This window comes from Argiope bruennichi, chromosome X2 (assembly GCF_947563725.1).
Source record: "Argiope bruennichi chromosome X2, qqArgBrue1.1, whole genome shotgun sequence".
Lineage (NCBI taxonomy): Eukaryota > Metazoa > Arthropoda > Arachnida > Araneae > Araneidae > Argiope > Argiope bruennichi.
Window position 1 is genome coordinate 128412543 of NC_079163.1, and position 16965 is coordinate 128429507.

At 28.9% G+C, this 16965-nt stretch overlaps 1 protein-coding gene across 1 annotated transcript in view; it reads right to left on the bottom strand.

The window, feature by feature from the left end:
• Window positions 1–1857: 1857 nt before the first annotated feature.
• The window catches only part of LOC129960158 (mothers against decapentaplegic homolog 3-like), a 102667-nt gene continuing 87559 nt past the window's right edge, over window positions 1858–16965 (bottom strand). Inside the window, exons 4-9 of the mRNA XM_056073347.1 lie at window positions 16386–16523; window positions 15631–15699; window positions 12340–12375; window positions 7125–7337; window positions 5051–5188; window positions 1858–2939 (exon numbers count right to left, since the gene is read on the bottom strand). Of these exons, the coding sequence (XP_055929322.1) occupies window positions 2671–2939; window positions 5051–5188; window positions 7125–7337; window positions 12340–12375; window positions 15631–15699; window positions 16386–16523 (863 nt within the window). The 3' untranslated portion in view covers window positions 1858–2670. The remainder of the gene's footprint in view (window positions 2940–5050; window positions 5189–7124; window positions 7338–12339; window positions 12376–15630; window positions 15700–16385; window positions 16524–16965) is intronic.

A 16965-nucleotide genomic window follows, 5' to 3' on the forward strand; every position in this document is an offset into this window, starting at 1 on the left:
AAAGAAAAAGTAAATCTCTGAATTTTAGGTAACTTAAAATTTAAGTAAAATAAATATTACAAAAAAAAAAAAAATGACATCTCATTAGAAAAAATATCATGAACTTAAAATTTAAAAGATGAATAATTTTTTAAGACGCATATTTTAAATTATTTATAGCATACAACTATAGGTAAGGTTTACAATATATTGTATTGTTATATATAAATAGTTAATTTATTATGAGAGAGCCGATATTGATTATGGGCCAGAATTCAGTACATTTCAAAATGTTTAAAAACAGTGAAAGGTGCAACAATGCGAAAATCATTACTCTCCAAGAACTACGATTACCATCGCAAAATAAAACAATTTTGTTAAATTCAAATGAATGAATATACAGGAAATAAAACTGCAACAGTCCAAATCGTCAGTATCAAAAAAATTAAGTCCATGGCAAATATTCCCTTATAAGAGAAGACGAAATTATATATTCCAAACAAAATAAAGAGTAAAAACCTTTTCTTATATATATATCGGAACAACTGTAATTAACCCATTAAGAAAATTCGGGAGGCAATACTAACACACAGCATGGGAAAACGCGAAAACATTCATTTATATTCTATGCTACAAAAGTAGACATTACCTGTCTTTGGCCTTATTAAATTAATGAACCATAATAATGTATATTTCAATCTTATTAGTAAAAGAAAATGAACTAAACATAATGGCAAATTAAATAAATTTTACAGTCAATAATATATATGCAATATGCCATATTTCTACACACTATTTACTTATATATATGTATACATATAAAAGGAACAATTCACATACGAGTATTTCAGAGAAAAATTTGAGTGTTTCCATTACTTTATGCAAGATATTAATACATTTTTTGGCACAAAAGTAGTATGTTTCATCTTAAATCACCACAAATTCCTTCAACATTTTAGAAAAAATCCAGGCAAAAGTAAGAATACTAATTGGACAACACGAATCTAAGATAATTGAATTCTCGAGTATATAATGCAATTTTGTATATCCCTATAAAAAATAACATGAAAACTGCTAAGCAAGATGCAAAATTTAAAAATGATTTAAACATTTTCATACAAGAATGATTTAATAAATTCAGAATGCAAACATAAATTCCAAACTTCATATTCATTTCTACAGCATGCAAAACTTTTCCGATATAAAAATAATTTTTAACGAGAAAAATAGAATTAGAATAAAAAAAACTCAACTACAAATAGCTTATAAGACATTTCAAGGTAAGCATAAAAAGCAATGCATATTTTATAAAATAATGAAAATCTTATATTAACATTTAACCTTAAAAACATAAAACTTTATTATTTTATCATACAAGATTCAAAATCTAACACAAATGAAAAAAGTGACTAGTAATGAAATTTTTAGAATGTTATTGAAAGTGCCTCATATTGTTCCAACACAAAACATTTACAGATACATAGAGCTGGACAAGAAAAACAACTTTCAAAAAAAGTTATCAGAACCTATAAATTATATCTATACTTTGCTTCATAATGCAAATTTTTTCAAGATTTGGAATTAAATTTTGGACAAGTGTACAAAGGACACTTAAGAAACTCAATTTCTATTTTTAAAATTCTGAAAATACTCCTAACACAATAATGATACTACATTATAACCAACAAAAAACTAACAAAATTATTTATCATTCTCTAATCTTTTTAATAGAGAGAACTCTTGTTTATAACCCTAAATAAATTATTTCACCATAAAATAAGCAAGAGCGGGATTCCTCAAGAAACTACAAATGAGGTACTGTCTCTTGCATCTGTTTTCACATTTCTCATGCATCAATTTTTCAACAGGGAATTATCAATTCTTTTTTTCGTTCAAGCCGTATTTGATTTCAATACTCGTATCCAAAGGTTTAATTAAAAAGCTACCAAAGATCTATATTCTAATTATTTTGAAATGAAGAACATGCTTAGCAAGAAGGGTTAAATACGGAATTTATAAAGAACGAAAATATCTTCCAAATCAGAGTTTATTATCTAAACTCTTAAATTTAAATTCAATCAGAATAAGTAGAAAATGAAACTTGTATTTTTAAATCATGCATGAACACAGTTACAAATATCAGCAATATGTACATTTGAAACTGAAGCTACGCCTAACCAAGGATTATAATGATATTAGATAACACTAAGAAAACATCTCTACTAAAGTCGCTATCATAAAAGAAAAAAAAAAATATTTCTTCGCATTTTCTTTAGTTTGTTTACATTATCATAGTATAAAGAGAAGGAAAAGGAAGAGAATGATAATCTACGATGACTGCATACATAAAATACAACAAAGTATAATAGCTATCAGCATATTTTTAGCATACAAACATGCACATACATGAAACATATACATTAGTTGAGAAAAGAATATGGAAAGGAAAGCAAAATTTCAACAATTGATTCAAATTCTATTGATGATATTTGATACATATAATTTTCAACTATATAATGCAAGAAACAACATCCAATGGAGAAGAGAAATGGATAACAGTAACATTCTTAAAACTTTCCTTAGCAAATTACATCACCACAAAAACCAACAACATCCATGATGTTAGCTACCCACTGGGATAAAAAAAAAAAGCAGCACCAGATCATAGAATGCATGCAAGCTTTGTTATAATTAGGACATGGAACTGCATGGGATTCTTGGTGTTCCCATCTGGGTTAGAACTCTATCTAACCACTGCAAAGGGCCATTCAGGTGCAACTCTATCCAACATGGAGTAGAAGTAACTGTTTGTCGGCGATATTCAGCACCCCAACCTTTCACAAAGCTCATTCTAATTGTGCACATTCTTGTCAGCTGGTAAACAGCTTCAAACCCTTGGCTAACAGATTGTGCTAACAATGCAGCAAATTCTTGATTATTGAATATCTTTAAATTGCAGCCTATTAGAAGAGAAAAAAAATATAATGCATTGTGTCAAGAATAATATATAACCACTTTAATGATTACCAAAGAAAGAAATAACAGAATAATTAATCATTAAACATATTCTCATAAAGAGTAACAGAACCGCATCAACCTCATACATCTAAGCATATAATTTAGTTTTGCTAAGATATATCACTTTAAACTTTTAATGGATTCTAAATATGAATAAGCAAATATGAGACTGAACTTCTGTTCATAATTCATAACAGAAATTCAGATATCGAAATTTTGAACAATCTAGAATTAAAATATTTTTTGTATATACGATTATTAACTAAAGATATATGAAGATAAGTTATACAATAAAAGTATAAAAATAAATCTTTGTGCAAGAAGACCAAGTAAAGGAAAATGAGAAAAAGGCCATATCAAGACATCTATATGAAAGGAAACTACTGAACGCTTGCAAAATCTGTTAAGAGTATTTTTTTGCACCAACACATCAAGAAAACACATTATCACAATAAAATTTCCACACAATATCTATATAATTTAGCCTAAATTTTACTTCATTTTTTAATTATTTTTACAATTTGGCAGTAAACTTCCGAATTTTTAGTAAGGATGTTGACCAGTTGCAGACAATCTTTACAAGGATAATCAATTACAAATTCCTTTAAAATTAAGAATCACTATGCAACTAATTTGTAAAATGTTCTGGAAATAATTTTAACAATTTTAGGTTTACTAAATGTATTGTACTTCTTTACAAGCCACCAAAAGAATAGAGATAATTCAAAATGCTAATAATTGAAAAGCTATGAAAGATATGAGAGTCGAGATTTGAAATACAACTCGAAATATTTCTATATACAATGCCATGGGTAAAAAATGGTACAAAAAGTTATGGTATTTAAGAAGATACAAACAGTGCAATAATATAAATACAAGTTACTTTCAGGTCTATTTGGTACATTAAATATCATAAATTGATAATTTTTACTTATAATAAGGACAAAATTAAAATTAAAATTACTGGATTCGAAATTTTTATTCCACTTTTTCAAAAAAGAGTAGTAAACACTGGAACATTTCTCCCCAATTTAAAACTAAAATGATCGAGACACTTATTTTTTTTTTTTACTGATTATTAACTATTTTCATGACAAGTTTCAAGGATTTACTTAGCAGCTGGAGTGGGAAATGGAAGGGGAAAGGGCAATTCCTTTAATGAATTATTACTGGCTTAGCATATCATATGCCTCTCTACTCTTGACCCAAACCAAATGAAAATGAATGTCTATAGATGCATATTATGACAATATAGAATGAGTACAGCTGATACATACCATATTTTAACTCTGCATAAAATACACTATTCATAATGATATTATTAACCTAATAAATCCTGTAAAATACTGAAATAGTTTGATGTTCATAGTTAATACTTTTTATTATTAAATTAAAGCTTTTTATTATGCTATTTGGTAGTCTAATTTGACTATTTACATAGCTAAAACATCAGTAAGCAAATAAAAACAGAAATAAGAAGAAAATCCAATATCCACATTATCCAAGTAAATCCATGAAATTACTTTCTAAAATCAGTTCTTACCACATACTTTCTTTTATAATGGACGTCACTGATTCTCAACAGCATTTCATTGTAAATAAATATTTTGTTCATGCAATTATATTTGTTTCTCATTCATTATTCAAACAATATCCATGAATATTTCAAACTTATTATTTTAAGTGTTTTACTTTCAGCAATGCATATATCATAGAGAAATTGCTTTATTGTTATATATGGTAGAAGCTAAAATGCACAAGACAACAGGAAATATACAAAGTTCTTCATACATAGAACTATAAAAATACTGACAGATGTTTATTATTTTTTAATATATTATTAGCTTTTACTGAACTACTAGCACAACAATATGATAAAATCTGATTTTAATGTACTAAATAAAATATTAAGCACTATTATAATTATAAAGTGGTTTTTTTTTTTTTTTTTTTTTTTTTTTTTTGCATAACAGCAAATAATTGGCAAATATACTCAGCTTCAGATTTCAAAGTAATTGATTTAACATGAAACAGAAACACCTGAATTACTTACCTGGAGGAATTTTGCATACTGTTGCAGGATGCCATCCATATCTTTGGTTACAATTAGGACTTTGCACAAATATGCTGCTATCACTAAGACATTCTGCAAAAACCTCACCACCAATATAATACAACCTTACACCACGACCTGAAAATTAAAAGTTGATATGTAGCTTCTCAGCTTTGAATATTACTGAACAGTTGAAAAAATTTACAGAAATGTTGCCATCCAGATAATTTCTTTCATTTAAAAAACTATTTTACAGCTTAGAGCTGCAATAGCACTGGATTCCACATAATTTAAAGTATGGGCTTAACATTGTGTTAAGAAGCACAAGCTGAATCCTTTCATGATAATTCAAATGATATTCATTCATTATGAAAAGGTCAAAATTTGAGTTTATAATCAACATAAAAATAAAATAAACATAAAAAAGAAAACAAAATGATTTTTTATCATTATAGACATGAAAACTATTAAATGAAGAGAATAAGCATTTTAATACAGGATGATTCAAAATCGAAGGCAGAAATTGCTTAGGAAATAAGATATACAAAAAAGTCGATGAAAACGCCAAAATATTAACTACAATGCACTGATTTTTACCACTAGTCATTTAATACTCCGAATCTGTTAAAATTGTAAAATCGGAATGCTGAGGTGGAAGACAAGAACATCATGTACAGAATAGCTTACAACTAGCTGCAAGTTTTTTCTATGTGAAAAAATACTTGAAGACATCAAACCACCAAGTATTTGTGAATCTGCATAGAACTTATGTGAATGCAGGACATTACGTAATAACAGACACAGTAAAGGGCTACCATAAGCAATACATACATTTGTTTTGATCCACACATCATGTGAATTGTAACATGAAACGAACATTTATTTGCTTTTACCAATTTGTCCTTACTGCATCTTAGTTGCATTCTAACCCATCTGGATGGTGCTTCCAATGATACATTTCTAAATGACTATAATTTCTGTACTGTTCCACCTGACTCAAACTTTGTATGTTGAATTTTGAATCCTTCTAGATAATAATAGTAACAACTATACTCTTCGCTTAGCTTGTATATATATTAACTTGATGTAAAAAGGTCGCATGTAAAATTATACAGTAATAATACTCTGCATTAACACTTTTTAAGGGATCAAAAGAAAAGTGGTGTAAAGTAGGGGAATACGTAAATAAATTATATTATTACTTAATCTAAGGGGACTATTAAAGAGAATTACAAACGATGGAAAAATGTTAAAGGCTAAAATGTAAAAGTAGGATAATACTTTAAATTTTTCTGTAACTAAGAAAAGTTCTATATATAAACTTCTATATCATAAATAGGTTAAAATTATAAAATGAATAAGCACTTCTTCCCATTTTAAGAGTATCCCATTGTGATAAGTAGAATTTAGCACTAATTATATTTTTAGTTTGACAGTTTGGTATATGTATTTTGTACATGTATTGGCATTACCACAACATAATATCAAACAGCCATGGCAACGAATTTCCATGTTGAAGTTATTAGACTAAGAGAATTGCTCTTGAAATAAAGATTTTTAATATACTTTAAAATAAAACAATAATCTGTCTTTAGTTAATTATTTAAACAAAAACATACAATTACTGTTAAGAATTAACAACAGATTACTGAGATATATGTGTCATTTTAACTCAAAATAATAAATAAAATTATTAAATAATATTATAAGTTGACAATGTAGTTGTCCAATCAAAAATAACACAATCAAAATAAGTATATATTATGAACTTAAGTTCAAAGTTCCAAGTTATCAAATGTAAAAAAGATGGGCGGCATTCTTTAAAATGGATACCTTGCATAAAAAATAAGAGATAATTATAAGAAATCAGTTTTGCTCAAATTATAAGAAAAAATTTATTCTTTAAAAATAATATAATAAATATTCTATTACGAAGATATTATTTTAGACTGCACACGGAAACATTTAATCAAATTCAAATCAGTTTTTTTTTTCACTTTGCTATTTATAAATAAAATTGCTAGTTCACAATTAAAATAAAACGGACTGCATTAAGAAAAATTGGAATGCTTACCTATATGTCTTCTTGTTTGCTCTACTACACTGTTTCGATTTACATTTGACAGAAGCCCAAGACAAAAACGCTCAGAGCTTGAAGGGTCAGTAAAGCCATCAACAGTCAGAGATGGTTGAGATGCATGAAAAGTTTCCCCCACTCGTGTATTTAACTCATAGTAGGATATTGAACACCAGAAGGCTGGTTCAGTATATGTTACAGGCTGTACATCTGTAAAAATTTGAACATACTTTATTATAAATAATAATTAAAAAAAAAAAGGAATAAAATGGTGAACAAGTTTAAATGTTGTAAACATCTATGAATAATTTTGTTATCAAGCATTATTATTTTTTAATAATATGGCAGAGAGTAAATTCATAACCATATCATTTCCCTTCTATATTTAATAGATGAATAGATTTCATTTGTTTAGAATTTTAATTTCATTTTAAATAATACAATAAGCTTTTTTCTGTTACCTAACTACAATTTCCGACTTATTTTGAAATACTGTATATATACCGTATGACGATGTAATGGAGGAAGGATCGAATATCAAAACAGGAGACTGCATCATTACTATTTCCCCTTATCCTTATTAAGATTATGCATTATACATCTTTGTGAATAACTAGCATCTGACAAGTTAGTGAACTCCTTAAGAAAACTATTCTAATTATTCCGAGTCAAAATTACCACTATAATAATGTGTAATTTTTAATTTCTCAGAGTTTGATTCAAATCAAACACATGTCAAGAACAAAAATAAATATACTAGGAATATAAGCTTGCGCATTTTTGGATCAAATATGCATATATGTGTTATGTGAGAAATTTTTCTTGCAGTAGAAAATATATTAAATAAAAAATTATAATTAATAAAATACACGGATATAATAATAAAGATGATAATTACCACAATTGGCAATGCAAAAATAATTTGTTTGTGGTGTAGTAAAGAAAATAACGAAGAACACATAGCAGTTTTTTCTGTTACCCCAGTATATTTGACTTTAAAGTGCAAAAGAAATTCTGATAAAGCATTTTGTCTTTGTAGTATTCCCCTAAACTGAAACCCACTTCAGAATTCCAGTCCCTCTTCCATTACTTGATCAATGACGCATAGAAACAGAAATTTATTGGTTTCCTGAATAATTTCATAAAACTTGTTGGATGCAAAATTTTGGTTAAGAAAATATATTGCTAAAAGCCAATAAAGGCGAGTAATAATGTTGCATTTTTATACCGTGGCAAATATCAAGTTGTGAAACTTTGCTTTAAAACCTACATGTAAATATAGTCTCACATCATAAAATTAAGCAGGATCAAATCCATAAGGCATTAAGTCAAAAATATACGGACCCACCATCTATTCCTATCACCCCTCTTACAGCAACCATGAAATTTAATGCAAAGTTTGTCATTCAGAGAGGATGGCTACTTGGATGGTTTTTCATTTTTAGAAGAAAAAATATTTATTAAAACAAAAACTACTTCATTATTTCTGACACAAGTCAATTAAAAAAAATGATTATTCAAAAATTTAAAAAAGAAATGAAAAAAGATATAAGTTATGTTTGCATAGATCTTTCAGTTTTCTGCAAATAGCTTTTTTCCCAATAAGTTTTTTTTTTTTTTTTTTTCATTGAAAAAGTAAATCCTTAATCGATCCGACAGTAGATGTAGAGGAATAAGCAACATCTTCAGTTTTCCTTCCATAATAGCATAAGCTCAGCTAATGATTTTGTTTATTTGCATTTCCCTGCAATTGAAAGATTTGGCTAATTCTGGGTGGCCGTCGTTTCTGCTGTTTGAATTTCCCTGTCTTTTCCAGGTTTTTAAAAAAAATTTCCCCGACTTTTTTCGGATGCATCTAATATCCTCAGAACGACGTCGCTTTATTTCATTTTCTTTAATCATTGTATAATATGTTTTTAACTGAATTTGAAAAACTGTTCTACACTTTTAAACTAAAATGAATGCAAATTAAAATTTAATGCCCAGAAAAAAATATCGTTTTCACTTATTGAATTTCAGATGAGCTTCAATTATGTAAAAATTCTCCTTTTTTTTTTTTTTTTTTTTTTTTTTTTTGCAAACACATTAGTCAACACAAGAAGATGCATGCCCATCTAGACTAACTTTCGGCCAACCACTCATATCTCAGAACTGTTTGTCAAATTTATTTACAAAAAATGCAGTACAAAAACATAGGCACATTGGCAGAGTACTTAAGATTGAAATGATTTATTTCTTTCCAGTGGGTTCTCCCCTATCCATACTGTTTACAACACGCAAATCAGAGCTGAACAATAATTCTACTAACAGTAAAAAAAAAAAAAAAAAAAAAAATTAGAAATACAAAATGAAATCTCTGCATCAAAATGAGAAAAATTCCTCAATAATATCAAAATTGCATTGACTTTTTAGCTCACCAACTATAATAATAAAAATCGCTTGAATGCTGAATGAATGCTTAATCCACAGAATAGTGAAAAAAAGTGGAAAATCGGTCCTTATCAATTTAATTACATTGAACTGTTTCTGAATTATCATAATTGGTCAATATTTTACATCCAATCTAAATAATTTCGAAAATTAATGCTCAAAATTCATACTTTTGCTTTCGTAACACGTAATATGATCGATTTGATGTTCGAAAGATATATCCTTATGAATAAAAGATATCCATTGAAGTTTAGATATCATTAACAGGATTGGGCTTTAGTTAGACAGTCTTTTCCGATAGTACGCAAAACTTAAACAACAAGGTGGTTTTTTTTTTTTTTTTTTTTTTTTTTTTGCCATATCTTCACCAGAAATCATCTGAGAAACATGAAATTCAGAAATGAGAGACAGCTTTTAGTAGTTAAATGATGACGAAAGCATAGTTGCGCAAAAATGAATACAATGCATATAGTATGGAATCAAACAAAAAAGGCTTTATTGAATTCATAGTATCGCTACACACGATTGTCTGTCCAAGAGGAAGAACAACAAGCGGATGTTCCTAAGTATGGGATATGCCTTGCCCTTACTGCAATGGTTACTCGCACCGTCTCTCTATACTCAGCATTCGATTGTCCAATAGTTCTTGAGGTAAGAGTGCCCATTCCTCAATCAGCACCTGTATCAGTTTTTGGGTGTTCCCCAGAGGATGTAATCGTGCCGCAAGGCGTCTTCCCAAAGCATCCCACACATGTTCTATGGGATTTAAATCAGGAGCGAATCCATTCGAGTGATATCTTTATTTTCCAGTAGCTGCTGAATATCAGCAGTCAGGTGTGGTCGTGCATTGACATACATAAAAACGAAACCTGGTCTTAAAGCATCTCGGAACAGATGCACATGGGGAAGGATCACCTCCTTACAATAGCAATCTCCGGTTACACAACCTCTATCGAAAACGTGGAGCTCAGCCCACCCGTTTAGCATAATGCCTCCCCGAAGAAAACTCCAGGGCCATCCTAGCGGTCTCTTTCCGTTATGTTGCTGGGATGAAACCGTGCCCATACCTCTTTCTAAATCAACTGGCGTTGAGAATAACTTGTGGCGCTGAAACGACTCTCATCCGTAAAGAGGACACGACTCCATTGATGAGATGTCCAGTTTTTGTGCTAATTGCATCATTCTAAATGGTGCCAACTTTCAAAGGGATGCAGCAGGATGGTGGGCGAATAGGTCAACTTTATGAAGGCGTCTGGCCACAGTAAACCATTTGTCGGCCTGTTGCTGTATACGCTTGCTGAGCAGTAGCGCTTGCTGATTTGTATCGGGCTCTTTTCACCTGCAGGACGATATACCGGTCATCCACTGCAGTTGTTTTACTAGGGCGGCCAACACCAATCTTTCTAATAACTGTACCTGTGGTTTGGAAGGCTTTCCAAGCGAGCGAAACGACGCTTTTGTTGATTCCGAACTCTTCAGCTACACTGATCAAACTGCGCCCCTCCTCCAGCTTTCCAATCATTCTTCCACGTGTGAAGTCGTTCAGGTGGTTTCTTCTAGTCATATTTTACAAAAGAACTCACTTGCACTTGCAACGAATGTCTTTAATTGCGCCTCCGATTTTCCTTTCCTTGTGCGCCGACTGTCGTTCTATGATGTTCTGTTACTGACACATTTGCATATGCATCACCTTTCTACTAAACTGCATGTTTATTGTACTGATTGCAATTTTGCTTTTCTGCAATTTCATGGCCACCTGCTTAAAATTTACATTGTTGCTTAAGTTTTGCACACCAATGTATTTTCGTCAATTATGTCGATAACTTGACATTCTGGAAAAAAAGCAAACAAGAACTTCCGTCGTATATATAACGATGAATTAACGAATTATAATACCATCAAATTGTAACTGCACACACATACTTGAGCATTATTTAGAGATCTTACAGTTGACGATGTGATTGCTATGTGTTTAGTAAACTATACCTGCTACAATCTCACGCTTCTCAGGGTTAAGAAAAATTAATTAATCCTCCAAATTAGGAAGGGATAATTAATTTCGATTTAAAATCTGGTGTTACTTTTGAAACTATGTAACTTTTATTCGTCCTTCTTAACGTAAAGCCCATGGCCATGAAGATGAAAAGATTAACACTCTTGCTGTTTGTAAGAGGTCCAAATGTTTGTTAATAAAGCTTATTAAACAACTGAGTTCATGGATCGAAAATTCTGTGCTAAGCAAAACAAGGCCATCAAGACAGGGCAACCAAATCATTTAGCGAAGTTGTGCAAGGTTGAGGTTCGAACTCGCTACGTTAGGGTTCATAGCCGAGTAACAAAGCCACTAGACAAAAGTGTACACTCGTGTTCGGAAGTTGTTATCTGCCTTATGATGTTACCACCACAAAGTTTTATAGTAGAATACCTTCAGACCACTTCTTTTGTTACAATTAAAATTTTACAAATACACATTGATTACTTTTCTTCCCTGATAAAAATACACTACTCAAAAACTATATTCATTCAATATACCCTTATCAAAGCATAACATTAGTATAGCAGTAAATAAATTATATTTGAAAGGGCATTATTTATATTAAGTAAAGGTTATGAGGTGACATGTGTAAAATTGAATTTCTAACGAATCCTCCGCTTTTAAAAACAAAAATATAGAATCAAAATTCTTCAACAAAGATAACATAATATTCATCAGAAGTAAAGAATTCGAAATTAAATACACATAAAAAAAAGTCTATTTACAGAATAAACATTAATAAATTACCAAGAGGTGGACTTGGCGAAGAAATAAGAGCAGCATCTGTAAAATATTGAACAATAAACATATTAAAAATCAATTTTGTATAAAAGTAAAGCTCAGTTCAATTACCAATAATGAATAGAATGGCAAGGTGTAAAATTTGTTTGAAGATTTAAATGAGAAAGAAGAAATAATTGAAATATATTTTATAACAGAATACAATAAAATGAATTTTTGCCCTTAAGTTTAAAAAATCAATTTATTATTGAATTTTAAAGAGCTTCAGATGATTTATTCCCATATAAAAGATTATACAAAACCTAATACTATCTAGCAACGAATTATTTACTTATTGAATGTAATCAATCTATAGTCTTTGTTCCAGTTACAAACCTAAGGAAAGAAATTTCTTTTACTGCTTTTTCCTGATAGCCATCTTACTGAAGAATATTAAATTTGCAAATTCTAAAATACTAAATGTAAAACATCTAGATCTAAATACAAACACACAGACACTGATATGACAGACACATTCGATTAAATCTCATAAAATGTGTCGGTATTTCTCAGAAATGAGTTTGCTTCCTTTAATTAGCTGCATTAACTTCTTTAAAAACATTTTCAACTGCAGACAAATTTTATTATATTAAACGTTAACACAAACACATGTTGCCAACTAAAATAACATGACACAATAAAAAACAAAAATAATAAAAATCAAGTTAATAGGAAAATCAAATTAAACCAAATAAAAAAGAATCCGAGCTGAAGATTTTTATGGAAAGTGAGAATTTCAGAGGAAATTAAAATAAAAATGAATGCTGATATTGACATATCTAAAGAACGTGGGATTTATTTTGGCAAAATAATTAAAAAACGAAAAAAAAATGTTATTACAGTAACAGATAAATCAGCAAAAAATTTCTGTTTAATTTGTAAATATTATTATAAAGAACTTTTAGTTAATGAATATAACTCTAACGCAACTTATCTTTTAAAGAACACCGGGAAAAAGGAATTAAATAAAAGACTGCTAGCTTTCGTAAAATAAAATAAAAATAAAAAAAATAAAGACTTGCTCTAAACTATCTTTATTTATTCCCAACAGTTAAATTTCATAAAAATCCATTAAAATTCAGATTTGTGACTTGTAGCACTGGCAGTTATAATTACTATACCGGAAAACATTTCTTTAAATACTTAAAAATTATCCTGGACAAAATCAAAGATGAAGACAACTTTATAATTTCTAGCAACAAAGAAGTACTGGATTTTCTTAAAGATAACAACATTAATAAACTTAATACTTATGATTTCGAAAATTTATACACCAATCTACCTCATGAAAAATTAATAAAGGTCTGTACTTTTATATATGACGAATATTTAAATGAAGATGGTATTCCTAAAAATAACTGGCTGGAGTTACGTAATTTTAATATTAATGAAAATTACGTTTTTAATGGAATTAATTTTTATAAACAAGTAAAAGGCATTTCCAATGGGCACAGCTTTCTCAAGTGCTTTAGCTAATATTTTCCTACATTTCTATGAGAAAAAAATAATTAAATATAATTTAATAAACGGGTGGAGGTATATTGATGACCTACTTTTGATAAACTTAGACAATACTAATATTGTTACTAATTGATATTCAAAAGATTTAATTCCAACAGAAACAAATAAAAATCAACTGGAGGCTACCTTTCCGGATTTAAAAATCGAAGTTGCTAATGATAAAACAATAGTTGGTATCTACGATAAAATGGATGAATTTAACTGCAAAATAACAAAACTTTGTAATTATCATTCCAATTTAAACTCTAAAATTTTCAAAACTCTAATTTTCTCAGAATTGAACAGGATTAAAAAGGTATGTAATAATAATTCCAATACTGAAGCATCAAATAACCTCATTAAAATTTAATTAATAAGGAATTTCTCAGAAACTACTGTAATGTCAACCTTCTGATTAGACAAGGTATGATTTGGGATTAATCCTTTACCTAATTTAAAAATAGAACTTTCCTTGCATATTAGATCACTCAAAAGATGGCGCTGGGACCTTACAATTGTTTTTTACCTAAAATGTGTTAGCTTATAGGTGTTAAAAGCGGGAATCACAATCGAAAGCTTAAAATTTCTTTCCTTTTTGTTTACATTACTAATTTGAGTGTTATTATATGGTATTTTTGTTATTATTGTTATTGCATTTTACTTATTAGTGAATGTATTATTCTAATTTATTGTTCTGTATTTTCCTTTCTATTAAAATGGTATATCTTTTGGGCCTAATTTCAGGGGATTTTCGGGTCACGAGGAATCATTATTAGACTATCTAGTCTGTATTCCTTCACAGAAAAAAATCCCTTTTTTGTGAGGGTGACCCTTGAAAATATCTTCAGGCCGGATTCTTTTTTATTTGGTTTAATTTGATTTTCCTATTAACTTCATTTTTATTACTTTTGTCTTTATTCATCTGTGTTTTAGAAGTAGCTGCATATGCGCTATCTAAATACTATGATGTTTTTCCTGTTCCTTTTTTGGTTTTAGTTTGAATAAGGAATAATTTTTAGTTGCGATTCCGAAACTATTTCGTTTCGTTTTAGTTTCGTTTTCAAAATATTTTTATAAGAAATATATTTTGAAGACAAAGTGGAGATTTTAAGGTGTTCAAAGTTCTGAATTTTTTAAAATAAAAAGTTATTTGAATTAGGATTACTATTAGGATTCCTTTTTAAAATTAATTAAAACATAAAGATGGAATAATAAAATCAGTGGTATGTTTATTTTACTACTGGAATAGGTATCAATTGCCCCATACACTCAATTGGTCTTACCTCCAAATAAGTACTTCTTATGGTATAAATTTAAGGATACTGTTTTCCATAAAAACCTGAAACACCAGAGGAGTATGAAGAGTTAATTTATGAGGTATTTCCATTGACACAGTACAAGTTATATCATCCCTTTGCAGCAAAAAGTGCACATTTTAAATCGATCGTGACACAATTGAAGCAATAGCTTTGAAAATTATAATGTTGATAAACAATAGACTTTTTCTTGGACACCATGCTGTGACTACAGAGCAACATATAGGCAAACCATATACCTAATTTTTAAACTTTTGCATGTTTTTTTTTTTTTATGGTTTTTAAATTTATACCCCAGCTCTATTCTACTAATGATCCCCATTGTTAAGCTATTTAATATAAAAATAACTGATTCCTTTTTCTGGGGATAAAAAAAGAATAAATTCTAATTATTGACTGTACCACAGGCTAAATTATATAATTAAAAACTTCCTCAACGTACCCATATTTTCGGTGCCATTTTGCTCTTGGCTGTCGCCGTCTTCACTCATGTAGCCTGGTGGTGGAGTGTCTGAAATGTTAAAATGAATTCAAATTTATGTGATGTCACCAGCGAAAGTTCCATGCAGTAACAAGAGATAGTAATGCATTAGCATCAAAAACTGTTAAAAACCAACACATTATTTCTTTTCAAATTTCTTTGCCAGAAAACTAATAAAATCAAAATAATTTCCTTCATTCAAATTATCTGGGTATATAAAAATATAAATTCATTTTTCACTTCCCTTCCAGGTTTTCCAAATTTTTTTTAATATTTTTTTTATTCTTCGTATTCAAACATTTTTTTAAAAAAGCCTTTCAACATTTTATATATTCTGAATGGGAATCATAAATTCTTTACAAAAATTTATATTTCAAAATTCTTAATTCACTGAATCTAATAAGTTATAAACACACATTATTGGTTTGTTTAGATAAAAAATTATTATTAACCAGGAGAATTTTAACTTTTCACAGAATGATATCAGTTACGACAAATTAATTAAAAATATTTTAATTTATATTCTTTGTAAAGAAAAGTTTCTACACACGTTTATAAATGATTTGTCATTAAGGTATACTAACAAAACATACCTACAAAAATTAAAAGTGAAAAAATATGTATTATAATCTGATTTCAATCCAAAACAATATTTTGAACATTAAATTTACAACCCTGAAGATTACTGATTCCAAATAAAAATAATGCATGCATACCAGTCAAAGGAAAATTGCGGTTCTCCAGACCGAGAGGAAATTCAGTATTCTCAGGAACAGAATTAATATAATCGTCTAGAGGTGGTAGCTGAGTAGGTACCTCCCCCGTGGTACGTGGAACATAAACTGTTGGCAGCACTATAAGAAGAATGATGTAGAATGAGTTTCATGTTTTTCACATTACACAATTTAGAGTCTAAATGTTCTACAACAAAATAGAAAACAAGCATACACTGAAATAAAGAATTTAAACAAGACTGCAGATAATAGCAAAAAACATTTTATATGTGTGCTAGTACAAAAATTTACAGCCCATGACAAGTCAATTCCAATCCAAAAAACTTCTAGAAAATACATACAATCTTGCAGATTAATGCCACAAACCTCAAATTATAACTAAAGTTGCAATGTTAATGAAAATGTCTTAACTTTTAATTATTACTCAATAAATCTTTTTAATAGGAGATAACCATTTAATAGTAATTCAAAAAAATATATCAATAAACTAAGTTAACCCAAAAATGTAAATTCTGAATATAGAATATTGCAAAATATTATATTTTGTAAGCAAAAACCACAC